At 32.1% G+C, this 19,946-nt stretch overlaps 1 protein-coding gene across 20 annotated transcripts in view; it reads right to left on the bottom strand.

Moving 5' to 3' along the window:
- Nucleotides 1-19,946, bottom strand: part of LOC118191434 (uncharacterized) — a 587,182-nt gene that overhangs the window by 49,524 nt on the left and 517,712 nt on the right. For 19 of the 20 annotated variants that reach the window (XM_085821953.1, XM_085821952.1, XM_085821944.1 and 16 more), the window contains one exon: nucleotides 16,422-19,100. The exons of the other annotated variant lie outside the window; for it this stretch is intronic. In XM_085821953.1, coding sequence (XP_085678079.1) covers nucleotides 16,422-19,100 — 2,679 coding nt within the window. The remainder of the gene's footprint in view (nucleotides 1-16,421; nucleotides 19,101-19,946) is intronic. 20 annotated transcript variants of the gene reach the window in all.

Below are 19,946 nucleotides of genomic sequence, written 5' to 3'. Positions count from 1 at the left end.
TATTATATTTTTAACCTAACAAAAATCTGATCTTACTGCTCTTTACCAAAATGGCTTCAAAGCGATGCTATTTTTCAGATATTTTTGAGAAACTCAACTTTTCTCTTCAAGGAAAAAATAGCAACATATTTATTTCGAATGATAACAGGAGAGTTTTATTAAAAACATGATTTGGAAGAATAGTGTGGAAAATGATTCATTCAAAATGCTTTCTAGTACCGACAAATTTAAATTGAAAAAGCAACTGCAAAATTTGTATTGCAAAAATTAATACAGATCACTTCACTTTGTATTGCAAAAATTTGTATTGCAAAAATTAATACAGATCACTTCACTTTGTATTGCAAAAATTTGTATTGCAAAAATTTGTATTGCAAAAATTAATACAGATCACTTCACTTTGTATTGCAAAAATTTGTATTGCAAAAATTAATACAGATCACTTCACTTTGTATTGCAAAAATTTGTATTGCAAAAATTAATACAGATCACTTCACTTTGCTCTCGAAATCGACTAAATATACACCATAAGGTTGTTGCTTTACTAGTTTTATACTATATGTATATTTTTAAAATTACAGATAACCCTCCTACAACACGGCATCCTGTAACACGGTTTCGCTACAACACGATTCATAAATTGCAAGACGGCCGAGCGGTAAAGTCGTTGAACACTGGTAGTTCGGTCCGAGGTTCGAATCCCGCAAACGGGCTGGCTGCATGTGTGTTTTCGTGGTTTTCCCCATGTATAACGTGTATACGAGCCAGTTTCCCTTAGAAAGTCCTCCACGAAGGCATCCCTCCTCTTAGGCAGATAGCCCTAGTGTGCTTTGCCATAATTCAATACACCATTCGCCATAAATTGCAAGAACCCTCCTACAGCACGGTTTTCCAATAACATGGTTTCGCTCTAACACGATAAGAAAATTGCCCAAGCAATCCGAAGAAATTTAACGAACCGAGTTCCGCACGAAGTTTTTCCAATATTGTGCAAAGCACCCGTATAGTCATTCAACACATAAAAACCCTTGTTTCCTAAGTTTTGCCAGTTGTTTTCCAAGATCTCGGTAGCCATAAGAACAAATGTCCTCAGATGACCTGTATGAAGAAATATCCTCGGATAACAATGAAGAAACCTCATCGCAAAAGGCGAACAACATGAGGTCACAATAAGTGCTCTAAAACGCACAACCTACACGTTAGGCTTCCAAAATTCGAATCTTCGTCTCCATGGCCTTGAAAAAAAAAAAAAAAAAAAGTGTCTCACGCTGCTGGTCGGCAGTGAACGTCGAGCCATGGTGTGCTAAAGAATAACTTTTTCGTCTTTTGGATATTAAGTTTCAGTCCCCAAACATGTCCGATAAAGATTAAAAAAATAAAAAATAAACGTTTAAGAGGAAATTCATTTCTTTAAAAGTACAGATACAAATCTTGGACTGTCTTTTAAAAGAAGAAAAGGCATCTCACATTGGAAAATGTGTTAACTGGAATGAAGAACAGTCCGGACTAATAAGAAAAATTAAAAAGAAATAAGAAGTGCAGTTGCTGCAGGATCTTCGACATCCGCAAAACGTACGAACCAATAATTGAGAAGATGGAAAACGCACTCAGCATTTTGGATTGATAATAGCTGTCAAAAACGAATTTCGTTGGATGGCAGTATCATTAAACCAAAAGCACTCAAAATTTTCAAGCACCTCAAAGAACATGAAGAAGCCAGATTTTCTGGTAAGTAAAGGCTGGTTCGAAAATTTCAAGAAGCATTTTGCAATTCATAGCATAAGAATTCAAGGAGAATCTGCATCGGCTAATTATGAAGCTGCTGGGACGTTTTCTGAAAAATATCAAAATATTATAGAAGAACAAGGATACACAGCAGTTCGAGTTTTCGATGATTCAAAACTGGGCTTTGGTGGAACAAAAATTCCCAGTAGAACCTTTATATCGAAAAAAGAAAAAAAAACTGCATCCTGATTTAAGGTGTCTAAAAATTGTCTAACGCTATTTTTGTAAAAAATTTTGAGCTTCAAGGCGCTTATTACTATTAGATAATGCTCCATGTCACCCACACGATTTGAATCATTACAATGTCAAATACTGTTCCTACTGCCTAACACTACTTCGTTACTCCAGCCATTGAATCACGGTATTACTTATACTTTTAAAATATATTACATAAGAAGAACATTACAGTAGATTTTAGATGTAACCGATTCAAAATCGATTAATGTAATAGAAGCATGGAAGACATTTTCAATCAAGAACTGAACTGACATCGTAGCTTTATCACTGAAAGAACTGAAAGCATCAACGTTAAATGCATGTTAGAAGATATAGCCCTCTTCAGTTGAAATAGAAAACGTGCGTGAATCGTCAAAAAATGAAATTGGTGGCATACTAGAACTTGCTAAATCACTCGGAGGCGAAGGTTTTGTGAACATGACTATTGAGGACGTTCAAGATTTATTAGCGGAAGAAATTGATGAAGATTTGATAGAAATGACATCCGAAGCTGTAAATCAAATCGATTCTGAGGACACTACCACTGATGAAGATTGTGAAGTTAAGACACTCTTTTGCAAAAAAAATCGAAGCACCATGAAGTTGTTTTTGATGAAATTGAATACATGGGTAGCTCCATACACAGATAATACAATGATTAAAAAATCAAGGTCATAGTACCTGTTCACGGCTCACAATCACCCACAGAATGTTCAAATTACTAGTTGGTCGAACCGCCTCTGTCGGCAATGCATGCTTGAATTCGTCGAGGTAAGGTGTGGTAGATGTTCCTAATGTTATCCTGCGACACATTCTTCCAGGCATTCATCTGTTGTCGCTCCAGATCTGCGATATTTTGTGGTTCCCGAATCTGGCGGCCTACCATGTCCCAGACATGTTCGATTGGTGAAAAGTCTGGTGACCAAGGAAGAGTATCAACCGCACGGAGACAGTCCAGAGATATGCGAACGGTATGTGGTCTGGCATTATGTTGGTGGAAAATGGCCCCAGGGTGACGTGCCATGAAAAGTAATTCAACCGGCCGCAGGATGGTATCAACATATCGCTGAGCTGTTAAAGATGTACGGAGGATGACTAAAGATGACCTGCTGTCATAAGAAATAGCGCCCCACACCATCACACCAGTGGTTATAGCTGTGTGCCTTTGTAAAGCAAAAGCTGATTGGGACCGCTGGCCCCGTCTCCAGACGAACACGGTGGTCATCTGCTTGAAGAGTCAAACGGGATTCATCGCTGAACACTATACGGTGCCGGTCTGATGGCAGCCATGATGATCGACTGCGACACCACTCCAAACGATTCCGCTGTTGTTGGGGGGTCACAAAAGGCATTTGAGGCAAACGTCTTAAATGCCTCTGTGAGCGTAGCCCCGCCTCAGACAAGCGCCGTGAGATGGTAGACGGTACCGCGGGAGGTATAGACGTGGCTGTAGTGCGTTAAATAGTCGACAATGATACCGTTGGGGTGGTTCGGGCCTGGCGAACAATCATCCTATCTTGCCTCGCATTTGTGCTCCTTGGCCTTCCAGAGCCTATATTTCGTCGGCAATTTCCTTTGTAGCAACCATTGCTGCCAACATCTTTGCACAACAGTGTTTGTACGCTGCAGGTGGCTGTCTATTGCTTGGTGTGACCACCCAGCTTCATGCAACCCTACAATGCGACCACGTTCGAAGTCGTTTACTTGTCTGTAAGGACTTCGATATCGTCGTAATGGCATCTTTAGTTGCTTCTTTACGGAATTACAATGGCAGCAACAAAAAAAGATAAATTTTCCGCCTCTGTCACTGGTTTTATACTTTGCGAATTGCGCACTAGAAATGCACGCTATGATCGAAATTCCTGTTCATTTGCCTTGAAACTTTGATCATTTGCCTGTTCGATCAAGATGTTTTTGCATTATCTTGTTGGAAAATGCCAACAAGATACTATTCTCATCCGTAAATAGTATTTTCATCACGATCGCAAAAGTTCTTCTTGGTACTTCGACTTTTTTTGCAAAAGAGTGTAATTTAACATTAAAAAAATTAAAAGAAGGCCTATGCTTAGCTGAAAATCTCAAATTATTTTTCTCGAGTGCAGACCCTTCCGCTGAAATAAGCCGAAAATTAAAAAGGGAGCTGCAAAACTGTCTAACTCTACATCAAGAAATTTAAAATGACCCGGTAAGAACTAGTAATTAAAGTAACATTATAAATTTTTTAAAGAGGGAAGAAAATGCCTGAACTTTAAATGAAGAAAGAAATTCTGAAAGTAAAAGGGATCTCATTCCATTGGAAAAACGTTCTCTGTTGATTATACTGAGCAATGGCAACGAAGAAATTTATTAAACTAAAGTTGCGTTAAATTAAAATATGTAATATTTTTTGTTTTGTGTTGTATATACATATATATTTTTAAAAAAGATTAAGTTGTTTATGTATGATTAAAAAAATATTTGTTTTTAAAAAGTTTTCGGAACTTAACCCCCCTTTTTATACTGCCTCTGGGTCTCATGCAACACGGTTTCACACAACACGGCATTTTCTAAGAACCTATCTACCGTGTTAAACAAGAGTCCCCTGTAATAAGATTTATTGATGCATCATGCTTTATCTTTACTTTTACCTCGCCTCATCAGTTAACTCTGAGGTTTCAATGTATTAAATTTCGCGAATACGATAGACATCTGCAATTATTTTTTTTTCACACCAAATAAACATGTTTGTGATTCCTAGTCTAATTGATTTTGATGTCTCAATTTCAGTTTTTTAAATCTCTAAATCAATAGCTTTATCATGTTCATTCATTTCTCTTTCTTCACGTTTCAATCTTTCTTAAACTGTATTTATTAAAATTACTTTAGCAAGAACTATAGTTTTCTTAATTATATTTTTATATCTTAGAGCCAACAGAACTAAATTAAATTTTTAAAACTTGCTGTTTTATATTAATATCAGTTACATTAGAACGGGTTGTCTTAAATCTTCCGCTAAGAATTTTAAACGGCAAACATATTTTCTTTCTTATTATATTGTTATTGTTTATAATAACTTATTTTATTTTTTCATTCATTATAAGCAGTAAAACAATTAAGAAAAGAGATGTCACATTATATTTTCACACATTAGCCTTGAGAAGAATAAGACAGACCAATGTGTCGAGTTTTCCATTCGTCGAGCAATATGTGTAACTGCTACAGAAATAAAACCAACACCGCAAATTACATGTGGAAACAAGACAAAATTTTAAACTATGTATGGGTGTACTCCAACTGCGCTAATGAAAATCCCCTTTACACACATTATATTTTCACACATTAGCCTTGAGAAGAATAAGACAGACCAATGTGTCGAGTTTTCCATTCGTCGAGCAATATGTGTAACTGCTACAGAAATAAAACCAACAGCGCAAATTACATGTGGAAACAAGACAAAATTTTAAACTATGTATGGGTGTACTCCAACTGCGCTAATGAAAATCCCCTTTACACACATTAGCCTTGAGAAGAATAAGACAGACCAATGTGTCGAGTTTTCCATTCGTCGAGCAATATGTGTAACTGCTACAGAAATAAAACCAACAGCGCAAATTATATGTGGAAACAAGACAAAATTTTAAACTATGTATGGGTGTACTCCAATTGCGCTAATGAAAATCCCCTTTACACACATTATATTTTCACACATTAGCCTTGAGAAGAATAAGACAGACCAATGTGTCGTGTTTTCCATTCGTCGAGCAATATGTGTAACTGCTACAGAAATAAAACCAACAGCGCAAATTACATGTGGAAACAAGACAAAATTTTAAACTATGTATGGGTGTACTCCAACTGCGCTAATGAAAATCCCCCCGGGTCGTGCTACCATATAGTCCAACTGCGCCAATCAAAATTTCTTCCCCCTGCTGCCTACAGGGTTGCAATTTAACTTTTCGAAGCCAATTGTAGCCAAGAGGAAAATAAAAATAAATAAATAGAATTACATATCACAAGAACAAGTAAAAAATATCTAACAAGCAGGCTAATTATTTGAATAACAGTAATAAATGCGAGAGCTAACAAAGAAAACAAAAGGTACTGGTAAACATACATATTAGCATTACAAACATCTTTCATTTATTATAATAATATGATAAATTAAATAATTATAAGGCATACCAATTATATTTTTAATAAATTACATCAATAATAGTCAAGATGTCTGAACTACACTGGAAAATTTAATAAGAATTCACTATTGTGCAAAGAATTATTCCATATCAAAGTGTGTTAAAGTGTGCTAAAAATATTTTTTGTTAATTAAAGTAATCATGTAAATGTTTGTAGAAATTAAATTTAGTTAAATTAAAAAAAAGCTTAGCATGAAATCTATTATAACAACATAACTATGCATTTGGAACACTGACACGTATAAATTGTAAATAAATTTAAATTATAATGCTAAGACGTTTTTTCTAAAATTTATCTAGAAGAAAGGAATTAGATAAACAATACTGCAAATTAATATAATCAATCAGGCCTCTCAATAAATAAAAGTTTATTTTTTAACCAAAAACTAAAAATTGGGATGCAAAAGTTTGAGTAATATACTTGGAAATATCTGAACATATAATTAATTAGAAATGTAAAATTAAATTAATAACAAGCTTAATTAACAGCAAAATTAAGCTTAATTTCATTCAATCTAAAACAAGCAATCGATCAGGGGTTCCGCGTAACTGAAGTTTTATTGCTATTTTATGTAGATTTTCATATAAAATGAATATTTGCATTTGTGAAACAAGTGAATAATGTACTGATAGTCAACAGGAATTAAAATAACAGTGGTTAAAAATATGACTACTTGTCAGAAGGTATGCAAAGTTGCCATAGCTAGAGAAATTGAATGATTATAGAAAACTCATAAAGTTAAGCGCTACAGTGTGAAAAGAAAATTCTGGAATAAACATGTTAAGAAAATTTGATGGAGAAATAATCCTTAATTTATTGATATCCAATATAAACTCTATGCTTTTGGAAAAATGTTACATATAATTTGCACCGAGGTATCAATCACTGAAACTGAGTTAATTTCTTTCCTTATTTTTTCTTATTAGAGGGACCAACAGCGGCCGAGCGGTAAAGTCGCTGAACATTGGTAGTTTGGTCCGAGGCTCGAATCCCGCGAACGGGTTGTCTGCATGGGCGTTTTCGTGGCTTTCCTCATACATAACGTGTATACAAGCCAGTTTCCCTTAGAAAGTCCTCCATGAAGGCATCCCTCCCCTTAGGCAGATAGCCCTAGTGTGCTTTGCCATAATTAAATAAACCGAAACCGAATCTTATTAGAGGGATTTGTAAAAAGATATGCTAAGATAAAGGTGAAAATTTTTGCAATATTTTTAAAGAATAAATTAAAAAAGTATTTTTACTTCATGAACTGAAATTTTTACGCTACATTTTTACACAGTAAATACGTACAAAAAAAAAAAAAAAAAGAAAAAAAGAAAAAAAGAAAAAAAGAAAGAGCTGGGGGATCACTGGGACTAGAAACTCGGGTCGAACTACCAATGTTTAGTGACTTGTTCCGCTTAATCATAAGACCTTAAGACCTTTTGAAATTACGCTGAACGATATATTAAAGAAAATAGAAGATACAGCACACGTAAGAACAAAAGTGGACTGAATTAAAAATTTACATGTTTAATGAATGAGTTAAATTTACCTATATGCCATTATGAAATATTAGGAATGTAGCATAAAAGCATGAGTGATGAAGACAATGGCATTCTAAATCATTGTAATCTAAATGTATAACATTATCAGTATCTGCTATTAATTTCAATACTGCTGAAAAATTGATAAATGAATTATATTATAAATCACATGAACTCGTTGCGTTATAAATTACAACAGTTAGAAATATTATTAGCGCGATTTAGCGACCATCATTCTTAACAAATAATTTCAAGTAATTAATTTTACAAATAATTCAGCCTGAAACTAGGTTAGAAAATAAGCTACATGCTGAAGATTAAGCTTTGCAAGGTGTTAGAAACTTCTTCTGTTAACTAGAGTTTGATGCAAGAATTCATAAAAATTATCATTTATATATAAATTGACATAAATACAATACAAAGTATATAAATTCTACATACATGAAAACTTGAGTACAGTGCAACAATATGTGAAAAAGGAATGGATTAAAAGGGAATTGAAAATCCCAGGATATGAATATAAGGGAGATTGAATTTTTTTTTTTTTTTTTTTTTTTTTTTTTTTTTTTTTTTTTTTTGGTTAATTATGAAAATTCTGCTGACGCTCATAATTATCAATTTATTAATTAAATGTGTATTAGAAATTAAATGTATGCCAAAGTACATCAGATGGAAAACAGAGTAAATATTTAAACGTTTCTAGTATTAAAATATGGAATTTGTAACAAAGTTAAATAACCTTAAAATAACTTTTAATGACTAAAAATGGAAAGCTTAATAACGGGAATATATTGCAATAATATTAGTGTGAATTTAGAACGAGAAAAGAAGTCCAATTTTTAGATTTAATAAAGAAATTTTTTTAAATTAAATTAGAACTGTTTACCTAAAATGGTAAATTTGAAAGTTAAAACCATTCTACTTTCTAAGAAGATTTGTTAATATTTATCTAGACAAGAAACTTATTTAAGGTGAGCTACAAATCCAATATTTGATAGGTTGATTATGTATCAGTTTTGTGCATGTCATTAATCTATCAATTTTACTATTCAAATCTACTCCTTTAAGCATCATAAAACTTTAAAATGAGTGTAAAAGAAATTTATTTCTACTTTAGCACACGCCAGACTTTAAATTAATATTTGTTTTGCACGCACAATTTGGACAATATTGATAAACAAAAACAAAGGCTTGCAGTCTCAATAAAATGTTCCATTAATGGCGATAAATGACTTTTTGTAGCACCCAATCTTCTTGGGAAAGAAATAAGGGGCAGGAAACGTCACGCAGTTCGTGGATTAGATAAAAGGGGAACGGGGATCTTCGATCAAATTTGGCGCAGTTCGTACCCAATCCTATGTATCTTATTCAATGGTAAGTTTTGTCAACGCTCTTCCAACAGATAAGAAATTCATCACAAATTTCCTATAAAATACGTCTATTATATGTTAATACTATAGAGACACTTCAAATTTTTTCAGATTTTTCTGGGAATTGTAGGACCTTGCCTTCAAATCCTTCTAAACCTTCTGATAAACGAAACAAAGACTGATAATACGGTATATTCATTTTTAGATACCCTTTTTTAAACTTTTAATACTAGTCTAATGGATTTTTATGTGTTAGATTTGCAACAAACTTTAGGTAACCAAGTCTCCATCCAAACTCAGCTCACGGACTTAGGACTTATTGCGAATTAAGAGCTGTATTTCAGAGTAAATGAAGATATTAGAGAGTTACTAATGTCGGGAGCGTTATATATTCTAAACAGGTTTAGACTATGCATGTCATTACAAAAAGCATAAACTAAACTTAAATACGTTAGTTCTAACAATAGATTTTATTCTTAGCAACTCTAAGTAGTTGCTTAAATCATCCTGATTCAAGTGGAATAACCCTGATTCTATGCAGTTTTGAATAATTGCTCCCGAATTAGTGAAGGTATGAAGAATGATCCTGATTCTATGCAGTTGGATGAATTATCCCGATTCAGTGAAGTCTGCGTGGAATCATCCCGATTGTACGCAATTTTAGAAGAATCATCCCGATTCAGTGAAGTTTTGAGGACTCATCTTCATTCTGTGCATTTAAGTGAATCATTCCAATTCAGTGAAGTTTAAATGAAATCACCCTGATTCTATGTAACTTTAGACGAAACCTACAGATTCAGTGAAGGTTTATAGTCCTGATAGCCCGGCTATGTTTTCCGGTGCCCGAGGCGAAAGCTGGACAGACCTATCTTCTTTTGTCTTGAACTGGTCTGTTTCTATGGATATATCATGTAGTAATCATCGCTACATTGAGATTGGACTTTTAAACAATTTACTTAGAGAGAAGGAATTTGAACGTTTCTATATTTGGGATTTAAATTGGCTAAATTTTCGTGCAGAACTGTATAACTTTATAAATCAAGTTCCGAAGAAAATTTAGAAAATACTTCTGATTTAAATATCTATATTAGAGATCTTACTAACTCAATAGTGAATAACTGTAAGAAAAATAAGACGATGAACAAATTTAAGCAGAGCGACGCTCTGTGTAAACAGGTGTATTGATGGTCCGAAAAACTTGCTGTTTTAAGAAGCTCGACTGTATCGAAGAAAATTTCAGACATGTTATAATCGTATAGAGAAAAATTTGTTAAAGATTCAATATAAGAAGAAATTAGCTGAATATAAACGAGAAATCAACATTAGTAAAAATTGTGCTTGGGAACAACTATGTGACACTTTGAATATTCATCAACCTTTTGGCATTCCTTACTATATTGTTGTTAATAAATATAAACCAGCTTTACAAATTTCCTCTTTGAAATATCAAGATAGATCCTATACTATGAATATAGACGAGACAGTAAATTACCTACTACAATATCACTTTCCTAGTGATGCTACTTATGGTGATCTAGCATGTCATTATCAATATAGATCAGATTGTAATATACCTCCAGAGACCGTAAATGATTATGATTTTACTTTGGATGAAGTGGAATTTACTCTTAAAAAGTTAAATAAAGGAAAAGCTCCTGGAACAGATGGCCTGACAACGGATATTATTTTAGAAAACTTTGAGTGTAATAAAATGTTCTTTGTAGCTATTCTGAATGAATGCTTTCGAAGGGGGATTTTTCCTGAATGTTAGAAAGAGTCTGATTTGGTTTTGTTCAACAAAGAAAGAAATTATAAAGAAGATCCTTCCTCTTTTTGCCCCATATGCTTACTGCCTTCCTGGGGCAAGATTATGACACAACGGTTACAATATTATTTATTATCAAATAATCTTTTAAATAAAAATCAGTTTGGTTTTAACTAATGGGAAGATAAGCATGCTAAGAGAAAAGACTTCTGAGATCATAAGGAGAAAATCCAAATAATTTTTTTGTCAACGCTCTTCCAACAGATAAGAAATTCATCACAAATTTCCTATAAAATACGTCTATTATATGTTAATACTATAGAGACACTTCAAATTTTTTCAGATTTTTCTGGGAATTGTAGGACTTTGCCTTCAAATCCTTCTAAACCTTCTGAGGCCCAAGGTCTAAAGTCCAAAAGAAAAATTATACCTGCAACTATGTAAGATCAAAAAGCTAGAAGATTTTTGAAAAGAAAAAAAGTTTGGAAAAGGAAAGTATAAAGTGAATTTTCAAAAGAAAAGACACATTTAAATATGCCGAAACAATTACATGGGGAAAAAACTCTTATGTAAAAACATAAAAGAAGAGAAATAAAATTAATTTTAATAAAACTACACTAGTTTTTCTTAAGAAGTATTTCAGAAACTATGCAATACAGCATTTATTAACATGTTTATTTTTCAGAATCACTATTTTCTGAAGTTACGAAAATAGAAAGTAATGTCACTTTAAAATACAAGAGAAAATAAAAATATTTTATTTTAAGGTTATTTCTTTACATGTTAATTTTGATATATTATCATTATTTTTATATGTATCAATATTATTACGTGTGTAAAAATGTCCTTAAAAACTTCGCAAATTTCTGAATAAAAAATTTTGCATACAAACTGATCTTGAAATCTCTAAAATGATAAGCCACCAAATTTAGCACTGCATAATAAAAAAATTCATATCCCAAGACGGGAAAAGTTGTTTTTGAAGAATTATTTTATGAATTCTTCATTCCCGAAAAAGAAACTGTTTCGAAATTCTCATGTTTCAGTTGAGCAGAGCCTAATGACGAAAATTCAAGTATCTACCATTTATATTAAGAAGTAGGAAAGAATTCTATTCAAGTTAATCCGTTAAATCCATATTTGTCATTGCATGCCACAAAAGTTTCCTCCAAAATTTTAATTCACACTCAAAATGACAGCCATAGAAAAGGCAGACGGAAATGTCAGATAACCAAAATTAAGGATCTTTTGTCATTTTTGACTGAAATTAAAGAAATGAAGACAAAAAATCGTTCCAAAAAAACGTAAGGAATTTTAAGGACTGTATAAACCTTGTAAAATGTACTATACGACCGACAATGAACCCTGCAAAAACTTTGTCACTGAATTGATGTTCTCTTAGAGAAAGAGACAAAACTTAAAACAATATTTCTGGTAGACATAATTGAAATTAAGAAATCTCTACAATAAAAATCTACAGTTTTATGCAATACTGCAGTTTGCGCTATTAAATTATAATATTACTTTGATCATATTTTAGATGTGCACATACATATTGTGATTAAGTTACAATTCACACAAATTTACTTACTTCAAATAATAAGTAATTTACTTCTAACAAAAATTACTTATAATCATAATACAGCACACTTCTTCGCACAATAAAAATGAAAATAATTATTTATACTATGGCAATAACTGAATGTATTATTTCTTCAAACTCAAAATATTTCCTTTAGCCCAAACATAATAATTATTAATTAATATTATTTATTACAAAATAAAGAATGAATTAACCTATTATTTCAATATATGTATAGATAACACAGTAGTGTATCAAAGTTCCAATAATTAAGTGGATAAAATAATCTATAACGTAAGACAAATTACGAAAAAATAATCTATAACTTAAGACAAAATTACAAAATGAAATAAAAAAGATATTACCTAGCAAACATTTTCAGCATTATAATAAAAATATGTTTTAAATTTTATTTTACATATTATCATCATATTATAAATATACTGCTAATGAAGTTGCAATACAGATGCTAACGTAAACAGTAACAAAAAGAAAGATGCATATGTAAATCTTGATAAGCATATGTTAACAGTTGTAACATTTCTAATTACTTACCACAAATTCATTTTCTTTCCTTAAAACAATATTTACAATATAAGTAATACTAAAGATTACGAATAAAATAAAATCACGTTTTCAATAATTTACATATATATTTCATTATTACGCAGAGATGAAAAAAATTCCCAAATCTTACATAAGACTGCACTCAGCATCATTTTTGTATATAATCTACAGTATTCCAACACAGTTCAGATCACATAATAAATTAATAATGAAAATTATTCTCAGATATAGGGTGCATTATGTAATCTATTACTATTTTGCATCAAAAGTGGGAAAACCATACATATTTCAAAAAGGATGCTATTAACAAAACATTTCTGCACCATAAAGTCAACCTTTCCTATGGTAAAGAATGGACCTCCTCCCTGCAATACAAACTAAATTCTCTGATCTGTACAAACTTGATGAAAAATACCCAGACAATATGTATCGCTTGCCAAATAAGATGCCATATTTCAGGATAATTGCAAAACTATTACAAAGAATAAAAATACATTCTTTTGGGGGATATGTAATTTTGCTCAGTGGTAGCTTTAATTAAACAAAATTCCAATTTTGTATCATATTTCATGACATATTATTCCACAAAAATTTAATCTCTAAACCCAACAATCGCTAGCTTTAGATGAATTAAGGAAATTTTTTCCAAATATTTCTCAGAAATTTTTATCGCTTGATAGTTATTATTGTTCCATAATGGTAGACTTGTAACTGACCAAAGAAAATACTGTCTGTATTTTACATTAAGCCACTTAAAAAGTTCTCCTGAATGAGTAGATTATGATATAGAAGCTTCATCCCAACATAAAAGAAAAACTTGATATATCAAAACAGGTTTCACCTCAACTTTAAATATTTTGATAATATCAGAATAAAATGACAGAAGAACTTTCTTCATACAAGAGATGACAAAATTCATACAGTTCTCATTACAAACTTGCAGATTAATAAGCAGACATATTATGCTTACTGGTGCAGTGAAGTGGATGAGGTGCAGACAAGCTGCTTTATCCTTCTGTATGTCTCTAAAGCTACTTAAAACTCACACACTATCTACGATTTTGAATAGGAAATATTCTTTTACAATTAATTAATGCCGGTTGCTATTGAAGTATTTGGATGTGTCTCATCCGTAGCATGTAGATCCTAATTGTGAAACACTTCCCAAACTTAACTACTAGTAATGACAGGGTATGTCTTATCTGCAGCATGTACATCGTAATTGTAAAACACTTCCCAAAAGACTCCACATGATCTTAACTACTAGTAATAGCAGTGAATGCTTTTACAGAAAAATTAATTTTGTTGCAATTCACTGCTCAGTCATCAGATAATGGTATTGCAGTGATGAGAAATGGTTCACTAGAAGGTGCAGTTAGCTAAGTTCTAATAAACTGGAAGGAAGAATTTATTGGTTTATCTAACCTTAACTACTGCCTTACAATGTTTACTACAGTAGCTTTTATTATTCAGCATTAAATGATGGTTTCTTTTTTTTTTTTTTTTCATTATATCAGGATTAATCCCAATTAATTTTTTTAGAATATTAATATCAGTGACAACTATCCTCCAGATCTTAGCTGATCTACATAATCTCAAAATAAAATTATACCTTCTTAATTTATAAAGCATATTAATATAAGCTTTACTCATATTTTGACTAACTATGCTAGCATAATGAACCAATTTGAATTCAAAAAGATATGCTGCTTGGATTTATTTTGATACTAACAATTTCAACATATTTTTCTGAGTAATTGAAAGAGCTATCGCTTATTGCAAATTGAAATAATTAACATTAAATAACATTGAGTTTTTATTGGTACCTGAATCAGCCACATAATATGTATAAATAAATTAAAATGAATTTTAATAGATTATATAAATGCAAAGGAACTTTTAAATGACTTAATAATATTACTCTATTATTATTGTATAAATAAAATTTTACACGTTATACTGATGCTGATAAAAAAAAACTTTCCATTTTAGCAGCGCTGTTATTTTATGCTTATGATGATTGCCATGCCCAGGGTTAATTGACAGAGGGCTGTGTGTTTATGATGTGTGCTATGCACAATAAATGCCTTATGATGTAATGGAATTGCATGTGTTACACATATTTTTAGCATCGCTGCTAGCAGTGCGCACAAATCGAACCAATGAGTCCAAATACCACCAAACTTCTTTGGTTGCTGAACTCTCATCAAAAACTCTTTATTTATTTCTACATTTCTGACTGTTATGTGAATTAAAAAGTAATGTTTAAATAACTTCTGAAAAGGGATCATGCTAGTGATGCAAAGGTTATTAAAGTCAAATGCCCTTACATGACAGATACTGCTGAAAGAGCTCAGAATAGGACGTATATTATATTAAGCCTCATAAATATGACACTCAGCAACAGCTATATCTCTTACTTATCAAGCCTATTTTATTTTAAGCTGCTCCCATAATAAGTAGCTTCTAGCAAACCCCATTGTTAGTATCTGAAAGTTCTTCAGAGTAACAGGGGAATTCTTTTTAATCTTCCGTGAATTCCTCATATAGTTTATGTTAAAAAAAAACTTACATTTCTCTTATTAAAATGGTTGTTTGAACTCCTTTTCTAAATTCTATGTTATCAAAAGGATGCCTATTATCATTAATACGATTTGAAACTTATGCCTTCCTGTCATAAACACATGCAAAATGGCTAAAAAGCATTTTAGTTAATAAAAATCATAAATCCTTGCCTCATGACAGTGCACACTGTTTTTAATTGAGAAGGAATCTCATGAAGCTTTCGAGTACAAGTTATGCTGTAAAATTCCAGAATATGTAAGTGAAAGTTATTAGTAAACACATGGTGGCATTGCTGATTTTCTATAGACCATATTACTCAATGTATGAGTTTTTTTTGGGGGGGTTGTTTTGTTTTCAGTCTTTTGAATACTCACATCGAGTTTACCTGTACGATGTGATGGAGGAAATAACATTTTTATGCAATACAATACATTTCTATCAGAAGGGATCTACAGTTTGGTTCATCAAAGGCAAAAACTACTTTAATGCCAGTGATGAATTTTTCTAAAAACGTGAAATGTTCAGCTATACAACCCTCAAATAGAAACTTTTTGACTATTTCTCATTAATGAATAATTTAAGTTGGCAAAAGAAGGCTCAGAGAATTCTTTATAAAACATTCAGCATATCAAACATAAACACTACTAAAGAAGAGTCACAAGGGCAATCTAACTGCACTGCTTAACACTAAGACTCACTTTAAAAGTGTACATTGTGATTTCCTTTCAACAAGCTACCTTCTATTTCAAATTTTGTCCTCAAAATGCCTTTCTGTGCCAACTTAGGTAGGGATTTCAGATTCAAATTTATGACTTCAATTTGCTTTTAAAATCACGTTTATTACAATTATTAACATAGGACATTTTTCTTACCTTCAACAGTTGCATCTGTACTTGTACTTTGTTCAAGTTTTGGAATGTATTTATTTTGCTCAGATATAAATTGGGAATCTCTTTTATCTTTTATGACAGTAGCTTCAGATACTAATACTTTATTGTCATCACTCATTCTCCTATGACAAACAGTAGAATCACTTTCAATAGTACTAAATATCTCATCAACAGCATGTGAAAATGTTTCTCTGTCAGATAGCTTAACTACATGCACTGATTCTTTAAAAACTATCGGTTGCTGTTTTGACTTCATTAGTGATTTATCATCTGGTGCACAAGCACTTTCTATATGATATTCGTGATGTTGGTCTATTTTATTGATATCATCATCAAATGATAAATGAGATCTTTGAGAAACAAGAAGCTCTTCTTGTACAGGCTGGAAAGAACTATCAGTAATAGCAGAACTGTCATTAGAAGATGGCATGTTTGTATATTCAGTAGGAATTGTTTGATATATTTGTTGCATGTAAATGGTGTTTACATCTGCAGTAGGTGACATACATAAATGAGCAGTAGCAGAATGAAGTACTTCTTCTTCAACATTCCTGACAAATTGTGGCATTTCAATTTGAACATCACTAATATTCCTATCCACTGTAACTCTTGTAAAACTATTCAAATGACTGTCAGAAAGCTCTGAAGAATTATCAAAACTTAACTTGGACTTGGAGACCTCCAAAGCATTATCATCCCAACAATATTTAGTTTTTTCTTTTATACAAATCTCTTCTTTTACAGTTCTTACATTTTCTGATCGAAAAAGTTCATTATGCTTTGCAAGAACAGAATTTTTACTGGTGTCTGTTTCAGATGAAGGTTCATATATCTGTTGCATATGAACCACATCTATATTAGTATATGCTATATTACTATATTCAGCAGTACTTTTCAGTACTTGTTGCTCCACTTTTGATATATATTCAGATGAATCATCACATGAATAAGAAGTCTGTTCAGATTTATCTAAATCTGAAACAAATTTTTTTCCAGAATTGGTTTCCGGAACACTAGTCTTTTTCAATGCAGAAACTTCTGAAATGGAAGGACTTCCTTGATAAATCAGTCCTTGGTTAGTTTCTTTCATATCAACTCCAGAATCAGTACTGCTTTCCAAGGCACTTTCTTCAGATAATAACTGCTCATGCAATGAAAATATTCTTTCTTCATTTAATAATTCAGAAGTAAGACCACTCTTCCGCTTTTTTTCTTGTTCAGTGCATTTTTTAATGAGTTCCGGTCTCCTTGAAGCGACAACTGAAAAAGGGGGCTCCGTAGCAAAAACATTTCTAAATGACTCAATAACTAATATTTTATTGATTGCCTCCTCTTTTAAGGGAACTACCTGATCAGTTTTAACACCAGTTTCACTGGATGAACATGTGGAAAGTTCTTCTCGATCAGTTACATCACTTCTATCATCATGATCACTAACTATATGTTCTTCAAGGAATTCTTTCACAGTAGATTTTGTTACATCTTTAACTTTTTCTAAAATAGAAGGATCATTAACATCAATACCAACATCTGCTTCAATGTTTTCAGAACTTGGAGTACCTAAAGTTCTACTCAAATCATCTAATGAATCAGACTTTATACTGCTTTCAGTTGGACAGAAGGATAAATTGGAATCCTGGAGGGAGAATGCCCCATCAATTGGACTAGTATGTGCAGACAGCATTTCCACCTGAATTGTTTGAGTGGAAAAATTTTTTTTTAGCAATGATACTGAACTGGACTTAGGAATGAGACTGGACGGTGACTGAGTGTCAAGTAGAAATGGACTACTGGCAGTATCTGTTGTAATGAGAGAATCGGTGCCAATGCCAGTATCAAGCATCATGTCTGATGCTGGACTCGTTGATTTTTCAACTTTTATAGAACTATTCTGAAGTTCATCAACAACAACAAAATTTAAATCAGGAGAAGTACCGGACATTTTATCTTCACTCTTTAATGGACTGGTTAACTGCTCAGATTGCAAAATTGCACTTTCATCTGATATCACAGTTTCATCAGATATATCACTTTGAATGAATTTAGAAGCTACAGAAGATTCTAAATTCGTCTTTTGTTCATTTGGAAAATGAATTTTATTCTGTACACTACTAAAAACTTTTGTCTCAAATGTAGACTTAGGAGACATTTCTGTACTTTTAGAACAAAATACAACAGACTGACGTTCTGGTTCTTCCATAGGCGGAGCATCATATGTTTGCACAAAATATTCACTTTCTTCTTTTTCTACTCCAGATGGGCCGGCAGTAAACACTGCTATTGGACTAAGGCCTCGGTCAACTCTAGACGGTAATTTTGACTCTATTCTATTTCCATCATGAATTGGACTCAATCTTTTGCGAGTTCGAAACCCTTTTCGTGTCGAAATAAGTTGGTTTGGTTTCGCTGTTTCAGACTTTTCAGCACAAGGACTTGTGCAAGTTTCTTTGGTCTCTATTTCGGAAACTTCCTTCACTGGCGACAATGGTAATTCTTGAAGACACAGAATCTTTTCTGGAGTTAACTGCGCACTTGTTGGCAGCTTGGGAGACAGCATAATCTTTGATTCAAAGATAGATTTTGTTGGTGAAACTTTCTTTGAACAAAGGTCCTTGAACTTGGTTGGAGATAATGTCTCATCTTCAAGGTCTTCATCAATTTCTGGAATTTGCCCACAAAACATTTTGTGAACAAAAATACTGACAGCTATTTCTTTTGCCACCACTGATTTCAAACTTCCCATATCATTCAAACAAGCATAATGAAGCAATAATAATAATAATAATAATAATAATAATAATAAATAAAAACTGCCAATGATGCGATGGATTTAGCAATAAAAATAGGACCACTGTCTAAAGGAAGGAATTATACATTCTATTGACTACTAACAGCATGTACAAAATATATGCAACCATGCTTCTATGACACTGCACAAAATAAAAGTTCCACAGTAAAAATTAAAGGGCATTTTATCATAAGAGATCAGGCTGCATATACTATTCAAAGCAATATATGCCATAATAAAAGTGCATATTTTCCCTATAAAATTATTTCTACTGAAAGAAAAAAAAAGTACTACTGCAAAAAGGAAATATAATAAGTAATAATAAGTCTTGATATAAGATAAACATAATCTACAGCAAGCCAGAAACCTTCACTATTGAGTGTTACTAAATAGTAAATATAAATTAGCATAAATAATCAATTATATACATTAGAAATTACACCTACAATTCAAGAAAAAACTTAAAGCAAGAAGCATAATTTTATTATAATTAGTTAAATATATAATAATTAGGTACCCTATATAATATACATTAAACTATATTTATAAAAGCACTTAAAAATTAATTCAGGATGCAAAGCCAGTTCCAAGCATAGGTGACATAGGCATTCATCTAGGCACTGCTTTTTTTGAGGGTGCTAATTAAGTTGTTCTCAACAGCAACAACTATGTAAAAGTAATTGACCTTTTAATTATTGGCACTTTAGTTGATTTTGGAC

This window comes from Stegodyphus dumicola, chromosome 8, assembly GCF_044657685.1.
Source record: "Stegodyphus dumicola isolate Sdum_Otavi_A_Nest chromosome 8, ASM4465768v1".
Taxonomy (NCBI): domain Eukaryota; kingdom Metazoa; phylum Arthropoda; class Arachnida; order Araneae; family Eresidae; genus Stegodyphus; species Stegodyphus dumicola.
Note: the sequence above shows the minus strand (reverse complement) of the source record. Positions and strands in the feature narration are given on the sequence as shown.